Source organism: Lutjanus erythropterus, chromosome 10 (assembly GCF_056507025.1).
Source record: "Lutjanus erythropterus isolate fLutEry1 chromosome 10, fLutEry1.hap2, whole genome shotgun sequence".
NCBI classification, from domain to species: Eukaryota; Metazoa; Chordata; class Actinopteri; order Lutjaniformes; family Lutjanidae; genus Lutjanus; species Lutjanus erythropterus.
Window position 1 is genome coordinate 20908820 of NC_139326.1, and position 25317 is coordinate 20934136.

Genomic DNA, 25317 nt, shown 5'->3' on the forward strand with positions numbered 1-25317 from the left:
CTTTTTCCATAATGCAAGCAGATTGTGTCTTTCATTGTATCCTTTTCCTGTAAATGCTCATGTCTTTTAGACCCCACCCCATGGCAAGGTTTTTGACAAATGGTTCAGCTGATACATCTTCAGAGCCACAAAAGACATACAACAGTTTTCACAGCCTGAGATGTACTGCCCATGTTGAGTAAACTGACCTTTCATCTGAAAAATGGGGGAGTGCCCACTTGAATGCATCTCAAGACTAAGGCTGGGTACTGTTCAAAATGTTTCCATACCAGTGCTGATACAGTACCTGAGTTCTGGTATCCATTCTAAAGCTTAACTTGTTTGATACTTTTCTTTGAGAGAAATAAACACTCCTGTTTTTATTGAACAACAGAAATATCTGTCATTAAAGCTGCTATTATATTTCCCATGTCTGCGAGTGTGCAAATTACATCGAATGCACATTGTCAAACATAAATTTAATTACCAGAGGGTGTATGCACAGGCTCTGTGCAGACATTGAGTGCCCCCAATTTGTTGTTAAGTTCAACTCGTGCAGTAGATCATCATCTATAGGATCTATGTAGGATTTGTGTGGACGACAAATGTGGGGTACAACACATGTCTGCACAGATGTGTACACTCTCAGATGTCGATGTCTACGCCATGTGTAACAGACCCTGGCACACGTGCAGATGTGAAAAGTATAAGATCACATGAGAAACTTTGCATCCTTTATTTGCATGTAATTCAGCTACAGTGAATTCTGAGTGGTGCTTAATCAATACCAAAGATGTGTTTGTGTTGTTCATCTCAACAGTCAATGACCACTCCCCTTATTTTGTGTGTGTGTGACTGGGTGTAATACCAGCTTTATCCGCTGATATTTCCATCCAGCCACCACGCCAATCCTGTAGACGCTGAGCTATTGAGCATGTGTGGAACATATCTTCCAAGCAGACTCCAGACGGTAGTATAAACAGAACTACTGCTACATGCAGCTGCCCATGCACACTTCTGTTTGGGAGTATAATCCAGGCTTGACACACTGCAAGAAGTGCACCTACCTAAAATACTCTCTGAAACTATCAACATTTTGATTAAATGAGGAAAAAGTAATGAGGTTTAATATCCAGGCTCAAAGATAACACATGCAGTTCAATGTGCATGAATTCTAAATTCAAATCAAGAAGCTTGACTATTTGCTCAGCCAAGTAAAACTGTATCAAGCAATATATCACTGGAAAATACTACAATAAAAACAGAGTACTTTCTGGCCTGGTGCTGTAACGTGGCTCAGTGATATGCCTTGATGTTCTGATATACTCAACCAGATTCCTTGTCTGACCTTATGATTTTCTACAGATTTCATGACAAAATGATACTCTGTTCTACCTTTTTTTTATATATATATATATATATATCCAACCCTGGTGTGCTTTTTAACCACTCTACTCTCAGTCATCAAAATATTTTATTTATTAATTTTTTCTACTTTAAGAGGCTTTTCATACCTCTACATCTATTCTGTCACTTCAGCGCTGCAGCAGTGAGAAGGGTTCAAGGGTCACGGCAAAGTAGAGAGAGCAGGCTGAGTGAGAGGGTTTGAGTTCACGCAGAGAGTGGAGGATTGTATATTTCCTAAGAAAACAGGAGCAGCCATTTGAGTGGAGGTCATGGACATTTCTATGCATGCTGATAGAATAGGTGGAAGCGTTGGAGGAGAAAGGCCTCTTAAAACTAAATGAACTAAAAGCTCTTGGTTTGAATGCTCTTCAGCCTATACTCTGCCAAATGTACTCTAGCTCGAATAAAGCACTCAGGTCACAAGGGACGTTTTTTGAAGCTTTTAGGCTAACTCTGATTCCCACTTAAAACCAACTTTAGTTCCCATTTCAAAATGAGACAAGACCTTTTCTCTGCATGTGTTTCAGTGTTACTATAGCATTTTACAGTTGAATAGAAATTTTCTTTTACACTTTTTCAGACACTTTATTAAATGGAAAATGAGCCTCTTTGCCTTCAGATAAAGATAACACAGTCAACTGTATTTTTCTTTTTAATTTCTTAGATTTCCTTTTCTGGAGTTCAGCAAGACACGTTCTTAGAAAAGATTAAGTGTCTTTAATATGGATACTTACACACACACACACACACACACATAAATTATGCACAGATTTATGGAGTGTAGTGCTTGTAAAATCCAGATGGTAGCAGCATGGATCTCTCTTGTCTTCATGTTGCTTTTCTAGCATAAAACAAATCACAAACCCACACCAAGTTTAAATGCTTAAAAACATAATGTTTTAATTGATTGATTAAGTTTTAATTTCTTTGTCAATGTGAGAAAACATATTTGGGCTTTAATGTTGTGGGCAGATCTTTACTCAATGCACATTCAACATCTTTTTTTGAATTTTAAATTGCACCTGCTCGTATATATGTACATATATGTATATATACATAGTGTACATACTTATCACATACTTTTGGTCCTCAAGCTGCTTATCTTATCAAACCATATCACAGACTACAGTACATGTCAGGTGTAAGTACATTATGGTTTTCAATGGTATGCAGCTGAAAGCTCTAGATAAATGTAAATGGACCCTGAGTTCAGATCTTTTTGTCAAAGGTTTTCATTATAAAGGTTTTCATTTACACAAATAAATCTCATGATTATGTCTTATCTAAAAAAAAAACCACTCAAATTTGCAACTGGAGCATTTATTTTTTATTTTTTATTATTTTATGTTTTTATTAATAATCTAATTAATAAATTAGAATTATTTATTATTTATTATTATTATTTAGCATTCCCCCTCTTGGCATCAATGAGGATTTGTCTTGTCTTATCTTAACCACCAGGAGGCCATATGGAGCTTGAGTCTTTCTAACATTAACCACAGAAGAAGAGCACTGCCAGTTTAGTTAGCAGGCTAGCAAGTCGCACATATAGTTAGCAAGACGTGAGCATCAAAATGCTTCTGCGGACGGCCAGACCGTGGTTGCTCCGTTTCAGGAGTCTACCTTTGGCTTGCACCAGGTCATACCACGCCGACAAAGTAGCTCGAGTCGGCTCTCAACCGGATAAACTGTCTTCTGAATATCAGGTAGGCTAGCCTGCTGCTAATCCTAGCTAGCCAAACTGTGACGTTAATGTTCCACTCGCTGCTAATTTCATCGTTAACTCTTCAGCTGGTTAGGTGAAGTTGCTCACCTGACAGGCAAATCTAAAATCACACCAAGCTCAGGTAATACTGACAAGCATTAAAACTGTAGTGTAGACCACGCAGATAATAATTCTAGCTACTGTTGTGGCTACAGGAGGTCAAAACCTTGAGCTTTCATTGTGCTCCTCCAAGGTCTTTGCATCATCACATTAGCCTGACAGAAACTTTGTCTCAATTTGTCTTTGCTTGCATGTGCAAACGCTACATTAAAACACAACATATCACACCCAGACAGGACAGCTTAAAATGCATTTGCATTAGAAACACACAAGCCTGTGAACTTTCGTAGAGTCCCCTGTGCACAGAAAGGTGTCTGTGCTCCGCTTGTCATAATAGTCAGTTTGTGACTCCTGTCCATCCTCCTCTTTATCCTTATCCTTATACTTTTACTGGAGTGAAACTGCACTTGTAATATGGCTGCACAGTTAATTTCAATTGCATTATGCCTATGTGCAATCTCATACATGAAAAAGGAAACATATCAGGATTTTGATAGTTCTTTTTTTTCATTGAAAATGGAAATTGCAATACATTTCCACTAATTGCATCACATATTGGATATCACAATTTCAGTCAAAATAAACACAACTTTTTTTTTTACCAAATCGTGCAGCCCTAATTTGTACGCATCTAAGCCCCATTTTATACCTTTCAGTGTGCATTAATCATTACAGTTGAAACTTTTCATAACTATGCCTACACAACAGTACATCAGTACTCAGTGACCAGAGTTAAGAGCCTCTTCCCCAGAATATAACCAGTATAAATAAAAATAAAATTTAAATACTCAAAAGACAACATTACCAGAAAAAAACACCTGTTGTTAAACTGTAACCTCTGAAAATGACCAGTTTGGTGTCAGCATTACTCACCATTAAAGCATCAATAAAATATAGAACCCAAGGTAGCAGAAATGCAAATTTGATTTACTTTTTTATGGTTTAAATGCTTAAATGTGTTGAGGTTATAATTTAACTGTTTAAATCAAAAGATGCATCAGTGTGACCAGTAGTACATAGTGTCCACATTCAGTAAAAAAACAAGTATCTCATCCTCACTGATGCAACACAAAAAAATGCCACTTGATGGCACCATAGACACATTTTCTTCACAGTTCCAGCATGGAGAAAGACTTGTTTGAAATGCACCAACATAAACATGTCTGTTAAGTGATAGTATTGCACATTAAGTCAGTGTTATTGCAGCTATGTTCTTGACCTTTTTCATTTCCTCTTGACAAATGCAGTTTGATGACAGAGTGTTGAGGGAGTAGTAAACGTCTTTATTACAAACAGTCGAAGAGCTGACTTTACACTTTAATTGGCTCCATAATCATAACTTGTCCTATTTTGTAATGGGGGGGATCAGTCACGATGTTCGCCCACTCAGATGATGATTGGGTGTTATTGCAAGCTAACACGGGTGTTTTCTGTTAAAGGCACTGATCTTATATGCAATTTTATTTATTAATCGCCTTACTTTGTATGAGGAGGAACAGATTAATTGTAAGAGTCAAGTGGTGCTTTTATTTGATTAAACTTTGAATTATGTGTTTCTTCCATTAAAAATAAGGTATTACTCACCTGAGTATTTTCAAGGCTTCATCGTTCATGTGCATGACTTTGAGACTTTCCCACAGGCCTTTTTGACTAAGTTACAGCAGCCAATCTTAACCCTGTCAGTAGTTTCTTAATGTGGTGCTTTTTCTGCCACAAATTGCCATCTTTAGAAATCATTCCTAGACAAACAAAATAAATGAATGTGTTGTTTTTGTTGTTGTTTTTCAGGAGAATTATGAGCGAATGCAAGTTCTTGTTGATGAATTGAAAAGCCGGACAGAGAAGATTAAACTGGGTAGGTATGAGCACATGGTGGATCACGCTAGTGCTGCAACTAATGATTATTTTCATGGTCAATTAATCAGGTGGTTATTTTCTTGATAAATAGATTAAGAATTGTTTGTCTATAAAATGTAAGAAATGGTGATAGTGTGTTGATCAATGCTTTTCAAATCCCAAAGTTACATCCTCAAATGTCTTGTTTTGCCCACAACCCAAAAATATACAGTTTATTGTCATAGAGGAGTAAAGAAACCAGAAAATAGTCACATTAAAGAAGCTGGAATAGGGGGATTTTGACTTTTTTACCCTCAAAAAAATTACTCAAACCGATTAATAAATTATCAGTAATCATTGCAGCTCTAGATTATGCACTACACAAAAGTTAAATTCATGACTTAGTGTTTTAATTCCAACATTGCAAATTAGTCTGAGTTCAGCAGTCTATCTTACCCCTACCTCATATTTATTATAATTTTTTTGGACTCAAAATGTTCATTATTCTTTGTCACTTAACTAATGTACTTTTTTGATGGATAAGCCTAAAATAGAGGGAAGAAAAGCAGCGCTTAATCTGTATCAGACTGAGGTGGTGGAGCTATCGATAATCAAACTGGATGAAACAAGCATCCAATCAGTCAAATGAATATTTTTGCACAGATTTGAGTGTGCAGTAGTTTGTGATACATGACAGTAGTAGATTTCAGTGTCCAACAGTTGTCATGGAATTTCTAAATGCAAGGTCGTTGCTTGAATGGTAGAAGTTGCAGCTGTTAGCAACCCTACGTCCCTTACATTTTTCAAGGACATGCCTTACCAGTAATAATGCCCCATTTTCCTCAGTAATAATAACACTGTGTCACTGCCCCATTATGAGGGCCACTTAAAGACTTTAGTTCGGATCAACAATAGAGTTTTTTTTTTTTTTTTTTTTTTTTTTTTTAGAGTTTAAGCAACAAAAGCTGGGAGATTGTATATTGATTGTATATAAATCAAGAACCCACAGTCTAACAATGGCTAAGAAAATCTTTAAATCAATTTGTGACCTTCAAATCAAAAGTGGGCGGCACGGTGGTGCAGTGAATAGCACTGCCGCCTCACAGCAAGAAGGTCCTGAGTTTGATCCCCAGCTTGCTCGGGCAGGGCCTTTCTGTGTGGAGTTTGCATGTTCTCCCCGTGTCTGTGTGGGTTCTCTCCGGGTTCTCCGGCTTCCTCCCACAGTCCAAAGACATGCATGCCAGGTTAATTGGTGACTCTAAATTGCCCGTAGGTGTGAGTGTGAGTGGTTGGCTGTCTATGTGTCAGCCCTGCGTTGAATTGGCGACTTGCCTCTCGCCCAGTGTCGGCCGAGCTCCAGCAGCCTGCGACCCTTACGGAATAAGCGGTTACAGAAAATGAATGAATGAATGAAATCAAAAGTCAAATTGAACTGTGGAGACTGACTTGTGAGTCTAAGTGTATGGATGTTTTTTTCCATTCAAGTAGAAAAGCCTAATCAGGGACAGGGGTCACAAATTAGCCTCGGCTAGAAATCCTATATGCAATACATCCGTATCCTGCTATTGAAACCCGTTGCAGTGTTTTTTGCATTGCCCATAATAAATAAACTACTAAATGAACAAATTAGGTATCTGTTATAGTAAAACTGCCAGTCCACCTGTACATATTAAGGTTTTAAGGGCCTGCTGTCACATGTGAATGTGCAAACTTCGAGTATCAACTGATTAATAAAGGGTAAAAGCTCTTATACTGTGAGCAAACACTGTCGGTCACACTTTTATTTACAGTAGATATTTCGGCGCTGACACTCATCTAACTTTGAGTAGATTACACTGTATAACCACAGCGCGTTTCATTCCGGTTGATAAAATAGTATAGAAATATTTTAAATGATTATCTTAGTTTTAATGTGTAGGGTACAGGTTTGTGGTTTGGGTTCACATCTACACTTTGACTCATGCTAATCAGTTGAAGATCAACATAAAATTATTTTAAGTGTTTTCAAATGGTTTGTTAACATGCTGTTTATTTTTATTAATCCAGGCGGGGGAGAAAAGGCCAGAAGACTTCATACATCTCGGGGGAAACTCCTGCCCAGAGAGCGCATAGACAGACTGCTAGATCCAGGGTAGAATCACCTTCTTCCATCTTTGGTTCTGACTTATTAATGGCTGACTCATACCCAGCAGACCACATATATAAGATTTGTAATGCTTTGGTTTGACGTCATTGCACAAACCATGGCGCAGGTAGTTTTTTATGTCTGATGCTGTACACGCTCCCTGTACACTGAGAACAGGGAAAAGATGATGGCATTGCTGTCTTCCTGTTTTCCACCATGAGGACAGACGTGTTCGTGCTAAAATTTTGAACATCACATGTATAAAAGTGTAAAAATTTCAAGTCTGGACATTTTTTTACACTTGAGAATCATTTTACATGATGTTTTTATTTGGGTTTTTTTGCAGGACCCCTTTCTTGGAATTCTCTCAGTTTGCAGCATATGAGTTGTATGGGAAAGAGGAAGTCCCAGCAGGCGGTATACTTACTGGGATTGGGCGGGTTTCAGGGTAAGCACCACTTTGTGTTTACCTGTAAATGTGTCACAGTGTGAGATCTTTGATACTTGAGTGTGTGTGTTTTGATTAGAGCAGATATTTCTGCTAAAAAAAGACTCCAAAAATAAAAGTGGAGTGTTAATTTAATCTTTTTGATTTGTAAGTAGGTTTTTGTTTAATTTCCGGTGAGATTTTGCTGCAGCACTGCAGGTGGACCTGAAAAATGTCAACATGTTTTTAATTTCTCATAGGGTGGAATGTGTTATTGTTGCAAATGATGCTACTGTCAAAGGGGGGACATACTATCCAGTCACAGTGAAGAAACACTTGCGTGCACAAGAGATAGCCCAGCAGAACCACTTGCCATGCATTTACTTAGGTGAGTTTTTCCTACATTTTCCAACGCGTTTATTTTTATTTATCCTGAAGGTTTTATTGTGACTTTTTCTTTTACTTTTATTGTCACTTCTGCTGTAGTTCCAAAGTCAAATGGCCCCATGGGAAAAATTCTAATGGTATTGTTTTTGTCAGTGTAGACTTAAGACATCCCAGAGGTCCCTGGTTGAGGCTTTCAGGCTGCAGTTCATCATAAAAGTGGAGACTGGGTGTCTGTAATCTAGCCAGAGGCTATATGTTAATAATAATCACTGAGCTCTCAAAATTTTCTGATGTTCTTGACTCCTTTAGTGGATTCGGGCGGGGCCAATCTACCCAGACAGGCCGATGTCTTCCCAGACAGAGATCACTTTGGACGCATTTTCTACAACCAGGCCAGGCTGTCTTCAGAGGGAATAGCACAGGTGATGCTTGTAAAATTGTGTTTCACATAGGGCAGCACAGTCAATTGCAAAATTATTGGAATGAAGTACTGTAGTGCTGCAGAGATTCCCTATCCTTCAAGCCTTGTTCTCCAGATGAAAGAAGACATGTTTGTTTGGTACAGACCCACGAAAATGTCACGTCATCACAAAATGAAAATTTAAAAAGATTCCCACTAATCATATCGCAACAGCAATTTCAGACTTTCAGACTTTCTTACCGTTTCACGCAGCCTTACTTTCACATGTTTAACACACTTAGAGCAGCTGAGACCTGACTTCATTATTTGCTCATCAACCTTTGGTCTCTCACAGCAGCATATTGTCTTTACCCTGGCTGGTTTATTTGGTGGATTTGAATTAACTTGCACTGATTCATGAATCATTCCTTAGAAGCAGAAAAGGCTTGTCGAAAAAAATTATACCAGAGAGAGCAGAGATGGTAATTTTAAATGAACTGCACTGCTGTAGGTTATTCATCTTTTCATTGTCTGCCGGCACCTAGAATCCATCTTGCTATTGACTACTGAAGAGGAGACATGCTTTTGTTTGGAAGCGAGACAAAAACAAGTCAGTTTGTGTAAGAGCTGATAAACGCAAAGGGTGCTGCTGTAGAGAAGTCAGGTCTCGCACTCGTATCTCTGCAGTAGACCCAGAGGTGATAAACACAGCTGAATATATTCATACACCCTCACCTAACTGAATGCCCTGTGATTCATGCTAATATTGTCTCTCCTAATGATTAAAACAATATTTTATTCAAGGCTTTTCCTTCTGTGGCATCTGCTCTTCTTTCTTAAGGTTTTTTCCCCCCGAGCTATATTTAGTAATACCTGCAGATGCACCACTAGATTGCTGTATTACAAATTTACGAGTCTAGTTTCCAGTGCCCATTACATTGTTATTAATCCCATTGACAATTCAGATCTTCATATAGATAGGCCTAGAAGGACAGAGCTACGATACAGCCTAAAATCAGTACTGAGTTTGAATTCCTACCGGGTGTGAAAATGCAACATTTCAGAAATAATGGCTTTCATAACTTTTAAATTGCGCTGGTGTTACAGCAAACATTCAAATTAATCAGTCATTCATTTGATGCCAGAAATTTTTGGATGTCGTCTGTTAATATTAGAGTCATTCTTTTTCTTGACTCTCTCAGATTGCTGTTGTGATGGGCTCCTGCACTGCCGGAGGAGCGTACGTACCTGCCATGGCAGATGAGAGTATCATTGTGCGGAAGCAAGGAACCATCTTCCTGGGAGGACCTCCATTGGTTGGTAAAATTTTCATCCTTAAATTGTATAAGAATGGGATGAAAGTTGGAGCATCAAATTGGCTCTTAATCCTGCTAGTGGATCGGTGGTTCATATACCAGGCTAAATTAAGCAAAAGAAATAGCACACTAATAGCGTGTATTTGTAGTAGCCTCATCCAAGTTGTACAATAAATAGTGACACACAGCTAGCGGACGCTAAAGTGGAAATTGCGGTTTCTTTCGTATTTCTCGGTTTGCACATCTTCAATTCCTGTCCATATCTCTGCTCCTTAGTCCCTCCCACCCGAGATGTGAGTGGAGGAGGTGGGGAAGAGACACGAGTAAAGAGAAGTTGAGGCAACAGGCATTTAACAAAATGAGACATCCCCTTCTGCTGAGTTGTCATTTTAAAGCGACTTCGATTAAAATATGACGTTTGGCACAGCTGCATCATCTGTCCTTTGTTCTGTTATCTACTGCTGTGATCTCTGTCAGACCTGCACAACAGTGTTCATGACAACTTATCTACTTTCTTTAATACAATTTACAATGTGGCATAATGTGACAAGAATGTCCAGATGTTATACATATTTATTATTTTATTCAACACAGATCTATAAAGAGGTTTTACTTATTTTATTGTGTGAAGCATTATACATATTTATATGAAAAGTACTATTCAAATAAATAAAGAGATATATATGATCTATGTATATGTACAAAGTATATATTTTTCCCTCTTTTCTCTCCGTCTCACACACAGTTACAGCAGTTGAATTGAATGTAAACTACATTTAACAATAAAAACATAGTTCTTATAAAGGTGAATTGTCAGTAAAGAATGTGGTTAGAACAACACCTTTTGAGGCACTACACAAACAGTTAAGGACAGAAAGTTTGATCACTACATTTGATCAACACTAGATTTGTAGAGTCCTGCTCCTGGCATGGTTTGTATGTTCCAGCTGTGTCAAGTTTCTTTTATTTGTCACAAGTGCCAAAAACACTTCCGCCAAGGATAAACCTGTGTATCATCACTCATAGCTCCTCCAGGAAGCCTCCTTTCTCCTCTCTACTCGAGATGCATTTTAGGAATTCAGACATCCTTCAAGATGATGCACTGAGATCAGTTTTCGGGTCACAGGCAGGAGGACGGAGGATCGAGATGACAAGGAGGCACAAAATAAAGAAATGAGAAGAGCTCTTTGTTTTTGTTGTTAGAGTTTGTTTGAGTGTCTCCGTGTCTTTGTGTTTACAGGTCAAAGCTGCCACCGGGGAAGAAGTTTCTGCAGAGGACCTCGGTGGTGCTGATCTTCACTGCAAGTATGATATAACAGTATTTCATTATGTTGATCTCATGTTTCTGCTGAGAAAATGTGGTACAGATATTTTCCAGTGTTACCCTTTACAAGCTGGGTTTACACAGAGAGCAGGTTGTTCACCTCCTTTTGTAATTGTGTAGACAATACCGTAGTTGTGATTTGTTTTTCACTTTAGAAAGAGCACATGTAGATCTGCGGTCATAAAGAGTAATTTAAAGTAAATGTATTTTTCATTGTGGCCTATAGCCACTATTCTTCTTCTCATCATTTTATTTTTCACTTGACGTAGATCTCAGTATTTTTAAAGGCCAGCAAAACAGGCAGAAAAGCTCCACATTTACAGATTTAAACCCTGTAGTTTTATGGAAAAATAATACACGATTAAGAAATATCATAATTTTATTTCATTTGCTCCTATCAGTGTTATTATTTTAAGTATTGATTCATGTGCTGTAATAATTTCACACTGATTTGTTGTTAATTTTACAGAAAATCTGGTGTGACAGACCACTATGCTTTAGATGATAACCATGCGCTCCATTTAGCAAGAAAGGCAGTGAGAAGCCTCAACTACAAGAAAAATATTGAGGTCAGTCCAATGATGACAATCACTGACAATCACCTTTTGTAAGTTCAGCTGTCTGTGCTTTCTGTAGACATGGAGCCTGTTATATTTTTCAGGTCACCACAGAACCTACTGAAGCCCCTCTCTACCCTGCAGATGAACTCTACGGCATAGTTGGAGAGAACCTGAAACGCAACTTTGATGTCAAAGAGGTATTTGTCCAATTTTCTGTACATTGTTTCAAAGGAGAAAAAAGAAAACAAGTTACAGGCTGTGCTTCATGAGGAAATGCCTCCCATATTTCCACCACTCTAACCTATATCTTTTCAACTAAATGATTCAGAGGTTTATTAAATGTATAGTTTGGGTTTTTGTTCTGGTGGTTTGAGTGATTTTGAAGTTAGAAAACTTGATAAGCTACTACGTGGGACTACATAATGGTCAATTTAAATTCCTTTATTCTTTAACTCCACTCTCATGTAGCCTCTTAGATATAACTTTGCCATTTAATGTGTGCTTAGCACAGCATTATGATTAATTACATTGATTTTATCACAAGAAAACAAGATTTATAGAACATAAACACACTTTGCACTTTGGTTTTATACTTGAGATTTATGAATAATACAAATGAAGCTGAATTTTACAGGTTCAGAATGCATTGTAAACAACTGTCAGATCTCTGTATCAGGGGCTCAGTCGATAATGGACAGCCTGCATCAATCACTTTGTTTTCGCTCTCTCTGGCAGGGTTTGCCAGATGTTCTCATTCGGTTTAAAGCCTGTGCCTTTGATTCTTGATGTAGACCCAGGAGCAAGAATTACTGCTAACTCGAGAGATGTCAAACTGTTTGTAGTGTTGAACAGTATTGGCAGTCCGTTTAGGATGCAAGATCAACTAGCTGCTCCCTCTTTACAGGAGTATTTCAGCTGTAACAGGCTTTTTAACACAGGGCACATCTAAATCACTCAAACTATTGTGTAGGATTTACAGATTTGTAGGCAGAATATGGCAAAAACCAAATACAGTATTCATAAGTATGTTTTCATTGGTGTATAATCACCTGAAAATAAGAAGCGCTTTATTTTCGTTACCTCAGAATGAGCTGTTTATATCTACAAAGCCTGGAGGTACACCACAGAGGCTGACATGTGACACTACTGTTTTTCTACAGTAGCCCAGAATGGACAAACCAAACACTGGCTCTAGATACGGCCGTTTGCATTCTTTGAAAGATTCGCGGCCACTGTAGGTTTTAATCTGAAAAGATCTTACTAACAAGAATTGATAGTGTAGTCGGGCCCAACTGATACTGGATTTTAAGGGCCGATGCTGATATATGTTCTGTTAAGAAAAAGTTTTCATATAGGCGCATATCAGAAAACATACAGTGCATGCAGATACCCATATAGTATAAAGGCCTAATGTTAGTCAACTGATATATTGTTTAGCCAAAGGCTGATACCAGTATATTTTATTCTTCTGTTTTATAGAGCACCAAATCTGTGGCTGAAAATAGTCTGTAAAAAAAATCAGTTTACTGTTTCAGTTGCATCTTCAGTAGCCAGTAGGAGTGAAGAGACCTTGGGCTTTGGATTTGTTGACAGTCACAAAAATATAGAAAATCAGAAACGTAGAACATGTCAAAAAATGTTGTCTAAAGCAAACATGAAATTAATTGTGCTTTCTGCATTGCTGGCATTTACAACTTTCTTCTATTCATTTGACTGCAGGTCATTGCCAGAATTGTAGATGGCAGTAAATTTGATGAGTTCAAGGCTTTCTATGGAGACACACTCGTCACAGGTATTTGGCATTTGACATTTTTTCCATTTCTGCAACCCAGAGAATATTTTTTTTTCTCATGGAATCTACCGGCCTTACTTTCAATATTTACCTTTTCAGGATTTGCAAGAATATTTGGTTACCCTGTTGGAATCATTGGAAACAATGGAGTCTTGTTTTCGGAGTCTGCGAAAAAGGTAAATATTGTTTGTGCCAAAAGATGACTGAAACGTCTTTTTGCAGTATGACCACAGTGTTAATAGTAAGCCTATAATTTGCCCCTGGTTTGTCAAAACATTCAGACTTGTGGCACAGTTTCGATTCTGTCATATTGAACAGATGGACAACACCTGTATAAAGTGTTAAAGAGCTCCACCTCATGAATATACTGACTTTTCATACGAAATAAGCATTATACTGGCATTGTGTCTCTCAAGTGTCTTAAATGTCAAGGACTTAAACACAATACTCACGCAGTGTTCTCCATAGAGACTTGCTGCTTTTACAACAATGACTACCCATATTTCTCTCAAGAGGGAGTTTTAGTCTTCGTAGATGGTTTGTACTGACCTTTCGCTTTCAAGGCGTTGATTTTGTCCCGTACAATAAGCTCTCAAATTGCACTTGTCTGGGCCATCTCATGAGTGCTCTGATGAATGGCATTGTAGTAACACAGCATTTAGAAACCATGGACAAGAGACAATGATAATTTTCATTCAACATAATTCACTTAATTTGCAAGCCAGTCTGCCGTGAACAGAGCTGAACTTTACACGGGCTTAGGAAAGATGAGGAGCTGAATTTGTGATTATAGACTAATGCGTTTTTCAAACACATTTTGAATTAGATTACAAGCCTGACCTGAAAAAAAAAAGGTTTCTTTGATTCATTTTCTCTGTGAGGTCTCAATATGACAGTATGAGTGTTCGGTATCTCATCATTGTAATTACTGTCGAAAAGGACTGACACAGTGCTTCAGACACACACAGATGTGGAACAGACATGCTCAGAGAGCATATCCAGGAAAAATCAATACAGCACCTGCATTTAGAGAGAGGTTTTTGAGGCATGCTGTCATCACTTAAGACATGCCCAGGCTTCTATTATGCTAACAGCTAAATTGTTAAAAGCTTTTCCCCAGGTGTTTGTGAAAGGGAAAAGGAAAAAAAGGCTAGATTTCTGTTGTTGAGCGCACATTTGGGAGCAAACTGACGGATCATTTTGACAGTGACAGTTTCTAATCGGCAGCTGTCTTTCACACCATCTCCAACTTCTGTCTGCACGGTGCGATGTGAGGCAGGATGCTTCACTAAAACAAAAGCCAGTAGAGGTAACTGCCAAAATAAAGAAAACACCTGAGTAATTCAGCAATACAAAGTACATGCAAATGAGGTATCTCCACGCCGCTGGCAGTCTCTTGTGCTTGTTTTCCTGCGCAATAGCTCCTGGCAGCAGTGTGTTGTGCAGTGCATTTTCCTGGCATCGCTGAAGGCCATTTGGCTCCTTCATATTCAAAGTCAAATCAAGCAAACACAAAGCCAGTGTGAAGCCTGATGACCTTCCTCCCAAGTGGAGAAATTTTGGTCTTGACTGGTCTCGACTCAGACAAAGATGATGGTAAAGGTGAGACCAGCTGCTCACAGACACACTTAATGTATGGTTTGATGAACAGAAGCAGTCTTCAATATATGAGCTATGTTTGATTCAGCATCCAGCATCTCCAGATGGTTTCTGACTTCTCTTGAAAGCACAAACTTCAAATGTGTTCTGGACTGCACAATTGGTGTTTCAGTTGGTACGCTTTGATTTTTGTTCGTCCAGACTGTTGCCCTGTTCTGCTTTCTAAGATATAAAATTCAGAACTTCCAAAAATAAATGATCTTAAAAGCAGTGTTTTTCATGATGTTTGGCACAGGCAACCAGTGCAGCCAAATTCTTTATCACTGCTTGAGACGGCGTGGGCCAGAGCGAACTTGACGTGGTCGAAAGTAAGGCAAGAAGTATGGTGTGCGATTAAACACGCGCTCTTACGCAGACCTTTCCCAAGTGCCTCATAACTGTACCAAATCTGGACATCCATGACCAAATTAGTTTGAAACAAAATGCAGCAATATCTTTGATGTGCATATATACCATCACAAATAACCAATTTTTAAGATTTGCTGAACATGCATGTGTTATGCAGTGATGTAGTTTCCAGACAAGTTGATCATCATCTTTACGGGCAACTGGGCAAAATCAGATTATTTAACTTTTTCAACTCATTTTCATGTTCTTATTTCTAAAAGAGGCTAGAAGGAATCGGTAACATAAAATGTTGGTTCAGTATGTTAAGAGACAAACATACAAGTTTAGGTAGCACAGGTTAGTTTGCTTCCTCTCTGGGCAGAGATGTTTGACAGTGCAGTATCGCCTAGTGAGAACAGACGTGACGAGAACTGCCTTAACAGTTCCAAATATAAAACCTGGCTGGCTAATGATTCCAAGTGGGTAGAGAAAGCTATATGTAAACTATATGTAAACTATTTCATGTTAACAAGATACATGCTAACAGCTGAATTTTAAAAACATTTATGTACATAATAAAATCCAGCTATTTGTACTCAGATGTCAAATATCGTCATAAACATTTTCCAAGTAGTCTGAACATTTGAGTCTGGAAAAATGTGGAACTTTTAAAATGTAAAATGTGTAGGAACCTTGTTATATTCTATATTAATTCTTTATGCAACTGTTTTTGTTGGTAGCTCATTTGCAGGTTTTATTCCTGTTATGATACCCAGAAAAATAAATCACCCTCTCATTTTATTTTAAGGTAGTGATAGCGGTACATGTCTGAGTTTTCCTGTAGCAGTGTGAGAATGTACTAGATTGACTGAATACTTGAATTCTTTTTCAGGGGACGCATTTCATCGAATTATGCTGCCAACGCAACATCCCACTTATTTTTCTCCAAAACATAACAGGTCAGTGGGGATTATTGACATCAGAGATTTTGTTCTGCTTTGCTGTTTTTTATTTTCTCTCTCTATTACTCTGTCGCCTCGGTTTAGAGTGAACACAATAATGAAGGTTATTTATTATCTGAGTGCTTAAATAACTGAAAATATTATGTCAGTAATGTTGCTTTTAATGAGACCCTAGACACCTAATGAACAATGTATTTAATATAAGATTATAACGGCTCACTGCAAAGTGATATGTGATAAAAGGCAATATCACATTGATCAATTTTAACACTCCCACAGTACTGTAGACACTTTCCCTTGAGATGATGACACACAAAGTCAACCCAGTTTTTATTTGCAATCTCTCATCTACATCTCCATCTCAGGCTTCATGGTGGGTAGAGAGTATGAAGCGGGAGGAATTGCCAAGGATGGAGCCAAGATGGTGACTGCTGTCGCCTGTGCCAATGTACCCAAGATTACTGTTATCATTGGAGGCTCCTATGGTGCAGGAAACTACGGCATGTGCGGCAGAGCCTACAGGTACGAACAAGTAAATGAGACCGCGCCAGTAGCATCACAAATAGAAGTCTGGCCAAGACCAGTTACATAAATATGATCATTAGCTGTGTCTGAGTTGTTAGTGCATAATTTAAGTGGACAGAATGTACTGTGCTGTTCCAATCGAGGGATAATATGCATCAGAGATTTTTACATTTAGACCGAAGTAACTGCAGAAGAAGAGGCTTTCACAGTTGAACCTGTTCAATGTTGAAAAGACATTTTATAATGAAAATATGCAATTTAATTAGAATTTCCCGTCACTGATGACACCTCTTCGTCATGCATTGTTCATTTTCTTTATAAAATGTCCCCACAACCAAATTGCTTCTATAGGAATGATGGGATACAAAACAAACCTCCCAAACACAGCACTCCAAAAACATTGTCGGACACACAGTGGACACCACTGAGATATATATATGCAGGGCTGTATGTTAGCTTTTTTGCACATAGCACTGGTGCTACAGAGGTTGAGCGTTTTGTACATGCCACTACAATTATAGCACAGGTATAAAATATCCGTTACCGTCTCTAAAACCCCCGCCATTGTGCAGTTCAACACTTCGAGAGGCGTGTGACTGGCAGTGGACATTAATGTTGCATACAAGGCACACAAATCCAACAAATATATTCTTGATTTTCCCACAACGATACATTACAGGAAGGTAAAACCTTATGCTATACAAAACTTCTGCTTATAATAAGCAGTACAAAAATTCAGTAAATTTATATCATATTTACTATTTCTAATATCATTTATGTTAAATTCGTATTGATCATAAAGTATAAATCTATAAAGTGTTCTTGTTCTCCGATTAGTGGTTCACAAAAACAAACATGGGAAGTGGTGTAACTACTAAAAACTAAAATCCAATCCAGTTCTCAGTTCTCTTCATCAGCAGTATGTTTTATAAAGTCGCACCATTTTTGTTTTTGTTTGTTTTTTTCATTATTGGCAATTTATTGAATTTTAGGACCTAGGAATACAAACATGAAACAAGGGGAGAATGGAAGGGGATACATATATAACTGAAAACGAAAATAAAATACAAGTAAGATTAAAGTAGAAAAGAGGCTGTGAAAATGGGACCAAGTAAGCAGATGAATGGCTGTTTGTACATAGACGGGAGCTAAGCCATAGGTTTGTCTTGAAAGGCCGTTAATGTATTGAAGAACTTTTTCCCATTTCAGATAATACCCTTCCGTCCTACACAGCAAAGAGAAGGATACTCGTTCATATGCCGCCAACCTAGCAAGCAAATTATGCCTGTGTGGGGTCGCTGGTGCGTGAGTGGACTTCCATTGTTGGTCAACAGTCTCCTACCCAGCATGATAGCAGTCTGGACCCATTCAGTATACAGAAAATGGAGGGTCTTTCAGGGTAGATGGGTCCCCCAACAGAAATAAACACATGTAAAAGGGTACTTTCTGACCAGCAGTTCTTTGAATACAATCATGAGTTTGTGTCCAAATTCACTTTTTGGATTTTTTTTTTCATCCGTAGTTCTGTTTTCACAACAGCAGGTGAGCTGCAGCTGGAGGAGGCTCATTGACTAAACAATTCTCAAATAGCAGAGCGAACAGGAGGTTGAGAGAGGAGAGACTGTCCACTAGTTAATTGGTTGTTGTTTCAGACTGGATGAAAAAAAAATTGTTAAAAATGTCACCACGTAACTTGTGCAGCCATTGATATACTTGGGCGAACGTCCTCAAGTAAAGTCTACGTGTGGAAAACATGCATCAATTCACCTCACACACAAACAAGCAGTTCTGTCCTTCACATAGCATTTTTTCTCTCTGCCCTTGGAACATATTTGTCACACTGTACAGCCTCACATGATGCTGATCACAAAAGGATCGATGCAGTTTCTTCCTCTTATGCAGTACTATTCCCCAAGACCTGTAAGCAAATTTTGATGTGTAAAATCAGTGGAGTTCCTCTTAAATATTTCTGTGTGCATTGCGTGTACACTCAAATTTCAAATTTGCTTATGTTGTGTGTATTGTTCAAACACAAGCTATCATCAGAATGTAGACTGAATTAAAGTAAACCTTTCACATCTGTGTCTCACTCAGCTCATTCTGCGTATTTGTTTTCCATCAATTTAAATATATTTAGAAAACTGTTGGCAAGCATTCTCTTGTAAAAATTTAAATAGCCACAGATGATTTAGTATTTTAGAAAATTTATGCTGCTACTCACCTTTGGTTGGACTTGTTGAATTATTTAGTATTGCAAGTGGTACTTTTCCCAGCCTGAGCTCTCATAAATCATGTTTTGCTGTAGTTGTCATCAGATTATTAGACTATTACTGGAGTATTAGATCTTCATTAATGCAGGTTTCTGTTTGCTGTTTTTGTTTTGGTCTTATTAGCTGTTCATCTTTGATTTAGCTGACTATTCTGGCTCAGCAAACACCAGCAAATTGATGCTTCCTTATTTTTCTTTCACAGCCCCCGCTTCCTGTATATGTGGCCAAATTCTCGGATCTCGGTAATGGGCGGTGAGCAGGCAGCCACTGTTCTGGCCACTATCACCAAGGATCAGAGGGCACGCGAGGGGAAGGAGGTAATGATTCACATTAATCATCTCGTCTCGGCTTCACTGGAAGGGTTCAAATTAGCTTTTGTGGATGTGCTGCCAAAATCATAAACATTATGAAAGACACTTTTCTTTCAGCAATGGTTTGATGTGGCACTTGTACAAGGGTAAAATTATATCAGTGTTAAGTGTTACAGTGATGACTTATGCTGAATAGTGCAGTCATCAAATGGCTGTAATTAGACTGTGTCAGGTATGCTGTTATGGGTGTATTAAGAGTGCATTAATAGCTTCAGAATGACACCTCACGTCAGTGCCCTGATGTCAGCCGTTTCAATCTGTGTTTAAGATAGTTTAACAAAGTATGACATTAAAAAAATCTGAAAGATGGCAGAAACTAGGCATTTTTCAATAGATTTTAATTGTTCTTATTGTACTGCTCTATTTGTATTCACAGTTGAAGTGATGATTTTTGTAGATATAGCCAAGCAGTACCATGCAAATGAAACCAAAATATCAAAATCCCCATCACTTATTTCTTCTGACATTGCATCAGATGGTCTTAAAGTCACAATAAAATGGCAGTTAGAGCGTTATTATCTTCTGCAGTGTGACTGCAAAGCTCAAATGTGAATACAGCAGGAAGACACAGAGCTGTCTGATAGAGAACTGTCAGCCTCCACCCACATCTCCCTCACCCATGTTATTTTATCAGGAGCAGTGGATGAGAAAGAACTGAATAAATTAGACAAAGTTTTTACCAACTTGCGTCCAAGTATTCACCTCTGACCCATGGTATTAATCTTCCAGCTACTGCAACCCACATGCTAATGCATAAGCATGGCTTTATACGATTGACAAAGTTAGCTTCTCTCCCCAAAATTACATTTGAGTGGCTATATGTATGTATCCACCCCTGAGTTTAGGATGAGTCATCAAGAATAATGTCTTAACAGGAAAAAAAAGGGATTTTGATTTAAAGGTCCAGTGTGTAAGATTTAAAGATGGAGTGGTTCTTCTTCTGCAGAGGCCACCATGTTGTACCACCATGTTTCTACAGTAGCTCAGGACAGATTAAAAAACACACTGGTGGTAGATACAGCCTTTTGTATTTTGCACAAGTTTCATGGGCGCCATAGGTTCTCTTACATGCTTGTAGGGGAGAGTGAGATGAGGTCTTTGCAATCTGCAAGCTCATGGTTAGAAGCCTGTAAATTTTACACTTTGTGTCTTTAATTAATTAGACCTCAACTTGCATCCAAGCACGCACATCTGACCCATGATATTACTCTCTGGGCAGTGTGAGCTTGTCTCCCCAAAATCATGTTTCACTGGATAAATGTACACATAGACCCCTGAGTTCAAGATAAGTTGTCAACAATTTTGTTTTAGTTGGACGAAATTTGACGCGTTTTGGGACATAATACTAAAAAATGATTTTCTTTTGAGACCAGTATTTGCAATATAACAAGAAAAGCTGATGTGATTCCTTGAGAAAACTGAGTAACTCATTTATTGATAATCATTTAGTAATTATTTAATCCAAATAACACAGTGTTAGTGGTGCAGCGGGATGTAGCTGGGCCGTATAGATCACACTCGTGTGTGCAGGAGAGCAGAGAGAAAGACGTTTTTAAGTCTCTTTATGTTCAGCTGTCAGTACTTCTGTATCTTTTAACTGAATGTCTGTGCTTTAAAATGTAGTTTCTCTCTTGTCTCGCTGTTTATACTTTCAGATACCTGCTTTATTTTACGGTTTAAGTTTTTTTTTCAGCTGCGTCAGGGTCGTGGTTAAGTTACTGCTGACAAAACCACCAAATGAAAATTTTTCCTGTTTTTGCTTCTTCATAATAAAAGCATTCAAACAAGGAAACAACGCAATTTTTATTGTGAAGACATGACTAGATAATTGACACGATGGCATGGAGTTAAGTGTATTTTCTATTTCAGTGTGTCTTTAACTATCAGTCTCAAATTCACTGAGACTAAAGCAGTTTGATGTAATTCAGTACAACAGATCTGCAGTGAATCAAAATGTCACAAAGGTGATAATCATTTTGTTGAAACTGGCTTTGAGAGGTGTTTATTCCACTTTATGGTTATTTTGGAGGCCATGGTTTGTGTTTCTTTTGAAGTGTCACATTTCATGTTGAGAAGTGTTTGTAATATTTACTGCACTTCACTCCATTTATGTGAATGAGGATAGACTAAAAGCACTGAAAAGCTTGTTTGTGAGTGTTTTCAAGCCAAGCAAACTAACTCCTTGACAAATGAAATGGCCGTGTGCTTTCAGCTTTACTTTTTCATTGCTGCCTTATACAATTTAGACAAGCTTTAAAATGCCTTTGGCACAGGTCCTTATTGCATATTTGTGTGTTGAAGTGCACATGACGGAAAACTTTTTCCTGCCGTTATCTCTGACAGACTTACAGTAAAAATTCTTTTTTTTTTTTACAATTTCTTCACAGTTCACTGCAGAGCAAGAGGCTGCTATGAAGGAACCAATAGTGCGGCGATTTGAAGAGGAAGGCAGTCCATACTTCTCCAGTGCTAGGTGAGGTTTGGTCACGTCATACCGTATATCTCAAGCAGGTGTTTGATAAAATGGCGCACCAAATCAATGTATGTGGTTTAACACTGTTACTGAGAGAAAATGTTCTTTGTGAAATAACAATAGAGAGCAGAGGTGGACTACCAACAGGCCATCTGCATTTGTCTCTAGTTTATTTTTAAGTCCTTTCAATAAATCATGTGATCCTGCATTTACAAGCACTGAAAAACCACAACAGACTCTTCATGCATGAGGAGTGATGCTGTGATGTGTTTCAAGTGCATTTCTTCTCCATTAGATGTCCTGTTGTTCCGCTAATATGATCCATCTTTGCTCTTCATTTAGCCCTGCGTCTTTTTTTATGGAGTTTGTAAACAGAGCACATATCAGATGGTGGAGTTCTTATAAACAAAATATGCCTCATGTTGTTGAAGTGTGCACATACTGTATTTGCAGTGCTGGGAGACAAATCAAAAATTGAAACTGGGCAGATTTTATAGAAATTCATTTAATAAAAAGGCCTCACTGAGGCTGAAATGTTTTTTATGGGAATGTCTTAGCCAGCATCGAACATAAAACAAAGAACACTTACGAGTTAGATGAAAAGAAAAAGAGAGAAGTCAAGATTCACTAAGCACAGTGTTTTAAAAGGATTTGGTGATTGCCTTTTCTGTATTTTTTTATACATATATACAAGTGTATATGTTGGTCACCAAAAATTTACTTTGGCCACCAAATTTAGGAGCTTGCAAACTATTTGTCTCAAACTTTTGCCCAGGTGTCCTCTGGAATTTGTCAAATTTATGTAAGTCAGTAATGTATGAAACCATATCAAAATGCCTTGCTGGCTGTGCATGCACTTAGATGCATGTGGTACAACTCTAAGAATAAATTAAACCCAAAATCAAAGGATTTGTGATATATATTTTCAGGGGACTTAAAAAGATTTTTTTTTATCTTTTGATGATTGAAAATGGCTTCTTGTTCAGAAGATGTGCAGGAAGTTATTGATCGAGTGGGACACAAACTCTTGATTACAAGAAGCATCAGATGAGTGAGGTGTAATGTGCTTTCATTAATGTGATGCACTTTTTTAACTTCACAGGCTGTGGGATGATGGGATTATTGATCCAGCTGATACTCGTATGGTTTTGGGACTGAGCCTCAGTGCAGCACTGAATGCACCAACGAAGAAGACGCGTTTTGGAGTGTTCAGGATGTAACGATAATTTAACTTGTACAGGTGAAGAGGAGTTGGACATGTACTGTACTTTCACTAGTTCTTGTAGACTTACTTGTGAGATGTCACTAGATTAAGAGTAACAAACACAGGAAAAAAAAGAAAAATCACTAAAGTAGATTCACACAACGTTGGATCCATATGATTGGATGGTGTGCTGTTTGTTGTGGGACATTTCCACCAATAAGTTGTGCCTTAACTGTTACTGTTCCAGTGTCAATGCAAACTGTTTCCTTTTCCTCTTGCCCTCTTTGATGGATTAGATTTTTTTTTAAATCATACTGTAAATGATGAATTATAATAATCTGAAACCATACAAGTGCTGTCTTTTTATTCAGGACAACAGTACCTGCTCAAGCAATATCAGTGAAAACGAAATCTTCATAAGGGGGCGCTGTTTAGCTATAAATATCTGATTTGCCTGGGTCTAAAGGGATGGTGGAAACACATTAGACATTTCTCAAGCTAAATGCCTTTTATATGATCTATAATGGTGTTCTGGTATTGACAGAGGAGCTGTTTTAAGGAAAAACATAACAAAATAAAGTTTTTTGAAGATGTCCAGGCTCAGCGCAATTATCTTTAAATGCAATCTTAGAATTAAATATCCTGTCCGGAGACACTGGTGGGTTTATTATGCCCTCTGAGCCTACCGTATGTTTGCTTTTCTTGTTTATGATTGTGCAAACATTGCATTATAGCAGGCAGGCATAGGAAGTGGTCTTATAGATCTCACGCTGCAGGCAGTGTGTGCTGTGTACCAAAGCTGAGCCACAGAGGAAGAGTGCTTAACTTTACCAGCTGGCCACTCTTTTCTTCCCCTCCCTCCCTCCCTCTTTTCCATTTTGTCACTTTATCTCTTTGAGTGAGCATGTTGCACACAGCTGGTATGCTCACATATTGGTATAGACCCTCTGAGTTGGCAACAAGTTACACTCTTTCCCTCCATAGTGGGACTTTTAGAGGCAGAGGATTAAGTACAGCAGTGGATTTGAATGTTTGAATGTCCTCCTATGAAGCCAGCTGGGTAAAATGCTTAACTGGAAGCCCTTCATGCTCCTCTGTGTGTGACTGTGTGGCTGCTGGTACGCTGAAGCTGTGGAGAGCCTCACCTTAGGGAGAGCAGAAATAACCCAGGCCATGATGTGTGTGTGTGTGTGTGTGTGTGTGTGTGTGTGTGTGTGTGTGTGTGTGCCACCCACACACACATCCTCCACCACCTCCTCCTACCACCACCAGTTTTTAAAACTGGTTTGCTGGTCATGCCTTCATCCTCTTCCACCAAATATCACAGTGGGAGGCATTGCCAAACGGCATGAACCACTTTGAAAAGTTTAGATTTTATTGAGGTAAACAAAACTTGCCAGAGATGTTGAGATCTATCGATTCAGAAAAGATTTGGCTCATTCATGTTTTCAAGAAGAGACACAGGGAGAATAATTATACACACATCGTGTAGGTGTGAGGCTATCGGAAAGGGCAAGAACAAAAAGGTAAAACCTGCACATTCAAGCCATCCCACAAAAGTTTAATGACGATGTTTCGACCCCACCTCCAGGGTTCAGTGTTTTTTCATTTGCTTGGTTGGACAAGTGGGTCAGAAATCTACTTGCCCAAAGTCAATATTTATTTGCCTCTGTGCAAATTGGCTTATTTATTAGTGGTTATCAAATGATAACAAAGACATAACTTAATTGTCATGTTTAATCCATGGCTGCAACGACTATAAAATGTCAGAAAATAGTGAAAAATGCCCATCACAGTTTTTCAGTCTGAGGTGTTGGAAATTATGTGAGGCTGAAAACAGCATTTACTGCCATTTTTACATGAAAATATCTATTAATGATTAATCAAAATAGTTAAATACTTTCAATTCTTTTTCAGCACGTCTTACTGGTTCTACAAACCCAACATGGCGTTTTACTTGACAAAGTAAGTAGGCATTCCTTATTGTTGAGCCCTGCTCCTGGATTTCATCAAGTCAGAATGTTTGAACAATAGAAACCTATATTTATACATCATGCACCTTAACAGGCTGTCAAGCTCTGTGACAGCAGGTGTGGTTATCTGTTCAAGCTGCACAGGGTGATAAACATTCAAAAACCATTAACAATT

The 25317-nt window shown here is 38.2% G+C and overlaps 1 protein-coding gene across 1 annotated transcript; it reads left to right on the top strand.

Moving 5' to 3' along the window:
* Positions 1–2884: 2884 nt before the first annotated feature.
* On the top strand, positions 2885–23762 carry mccc2 (methylcrotonyl-CoA carboxylase subunit 2). The gene is made up of 17 exons (XM_084728636.1): positions 2885–3092; positions 5000–5066; positions 7094–7178; positions 7519–7620; positions 7860–7987; positions 8296–8408; positions 9589–9702; positions 10943–11007; positions 11496–11595; positions 11688–11783; positions 13306–13378; positions 13478–13554; positions 16257–16323; positions 16692–16848; positions 19324–19438; positions 21880–21965; positions 23068–23762. Exons 1-17 carry the CDS (start codon positions 2961–2963, stop codon positions 23183–23185), a joined length of 1695 nt encoding a protein of 564 aa, XP_084584762.1. The 5' UTR covers positions 2885–2960; the 3' UTR covers positions 23186–23762.
* Positions 23763–25317: the final 1555 nt, after the last annotated feature.

What these genes read in the sequence shown, in the direction of transcription:
- mccc2 (XM_084728636.1), top strand. Translation starts at nt 2,961, where the DNA reads ATGCTTCTGCGGACGGCCAGACCGTGGTTGCTCCGTTTCAGGAGTCTA. An exon ending in ATGTGCGGCAGAGCCTACAG is followed by an intron (nt 16,849 to 19,323) that starts GTACGAACAAGT and finishes TTTCTTTCACAG; the next exon opens with CCCCCGCTTCCTGTATATGT. An exon ending in CCATACTTCTCCAGTGCTAG is followed by an intron (nt 21,966 to 23,067) that starts GTGAGGTTTGGT and finishes TTAACTTCACAG; the next exon opens with GCTGTGGGATGATGGGATTA.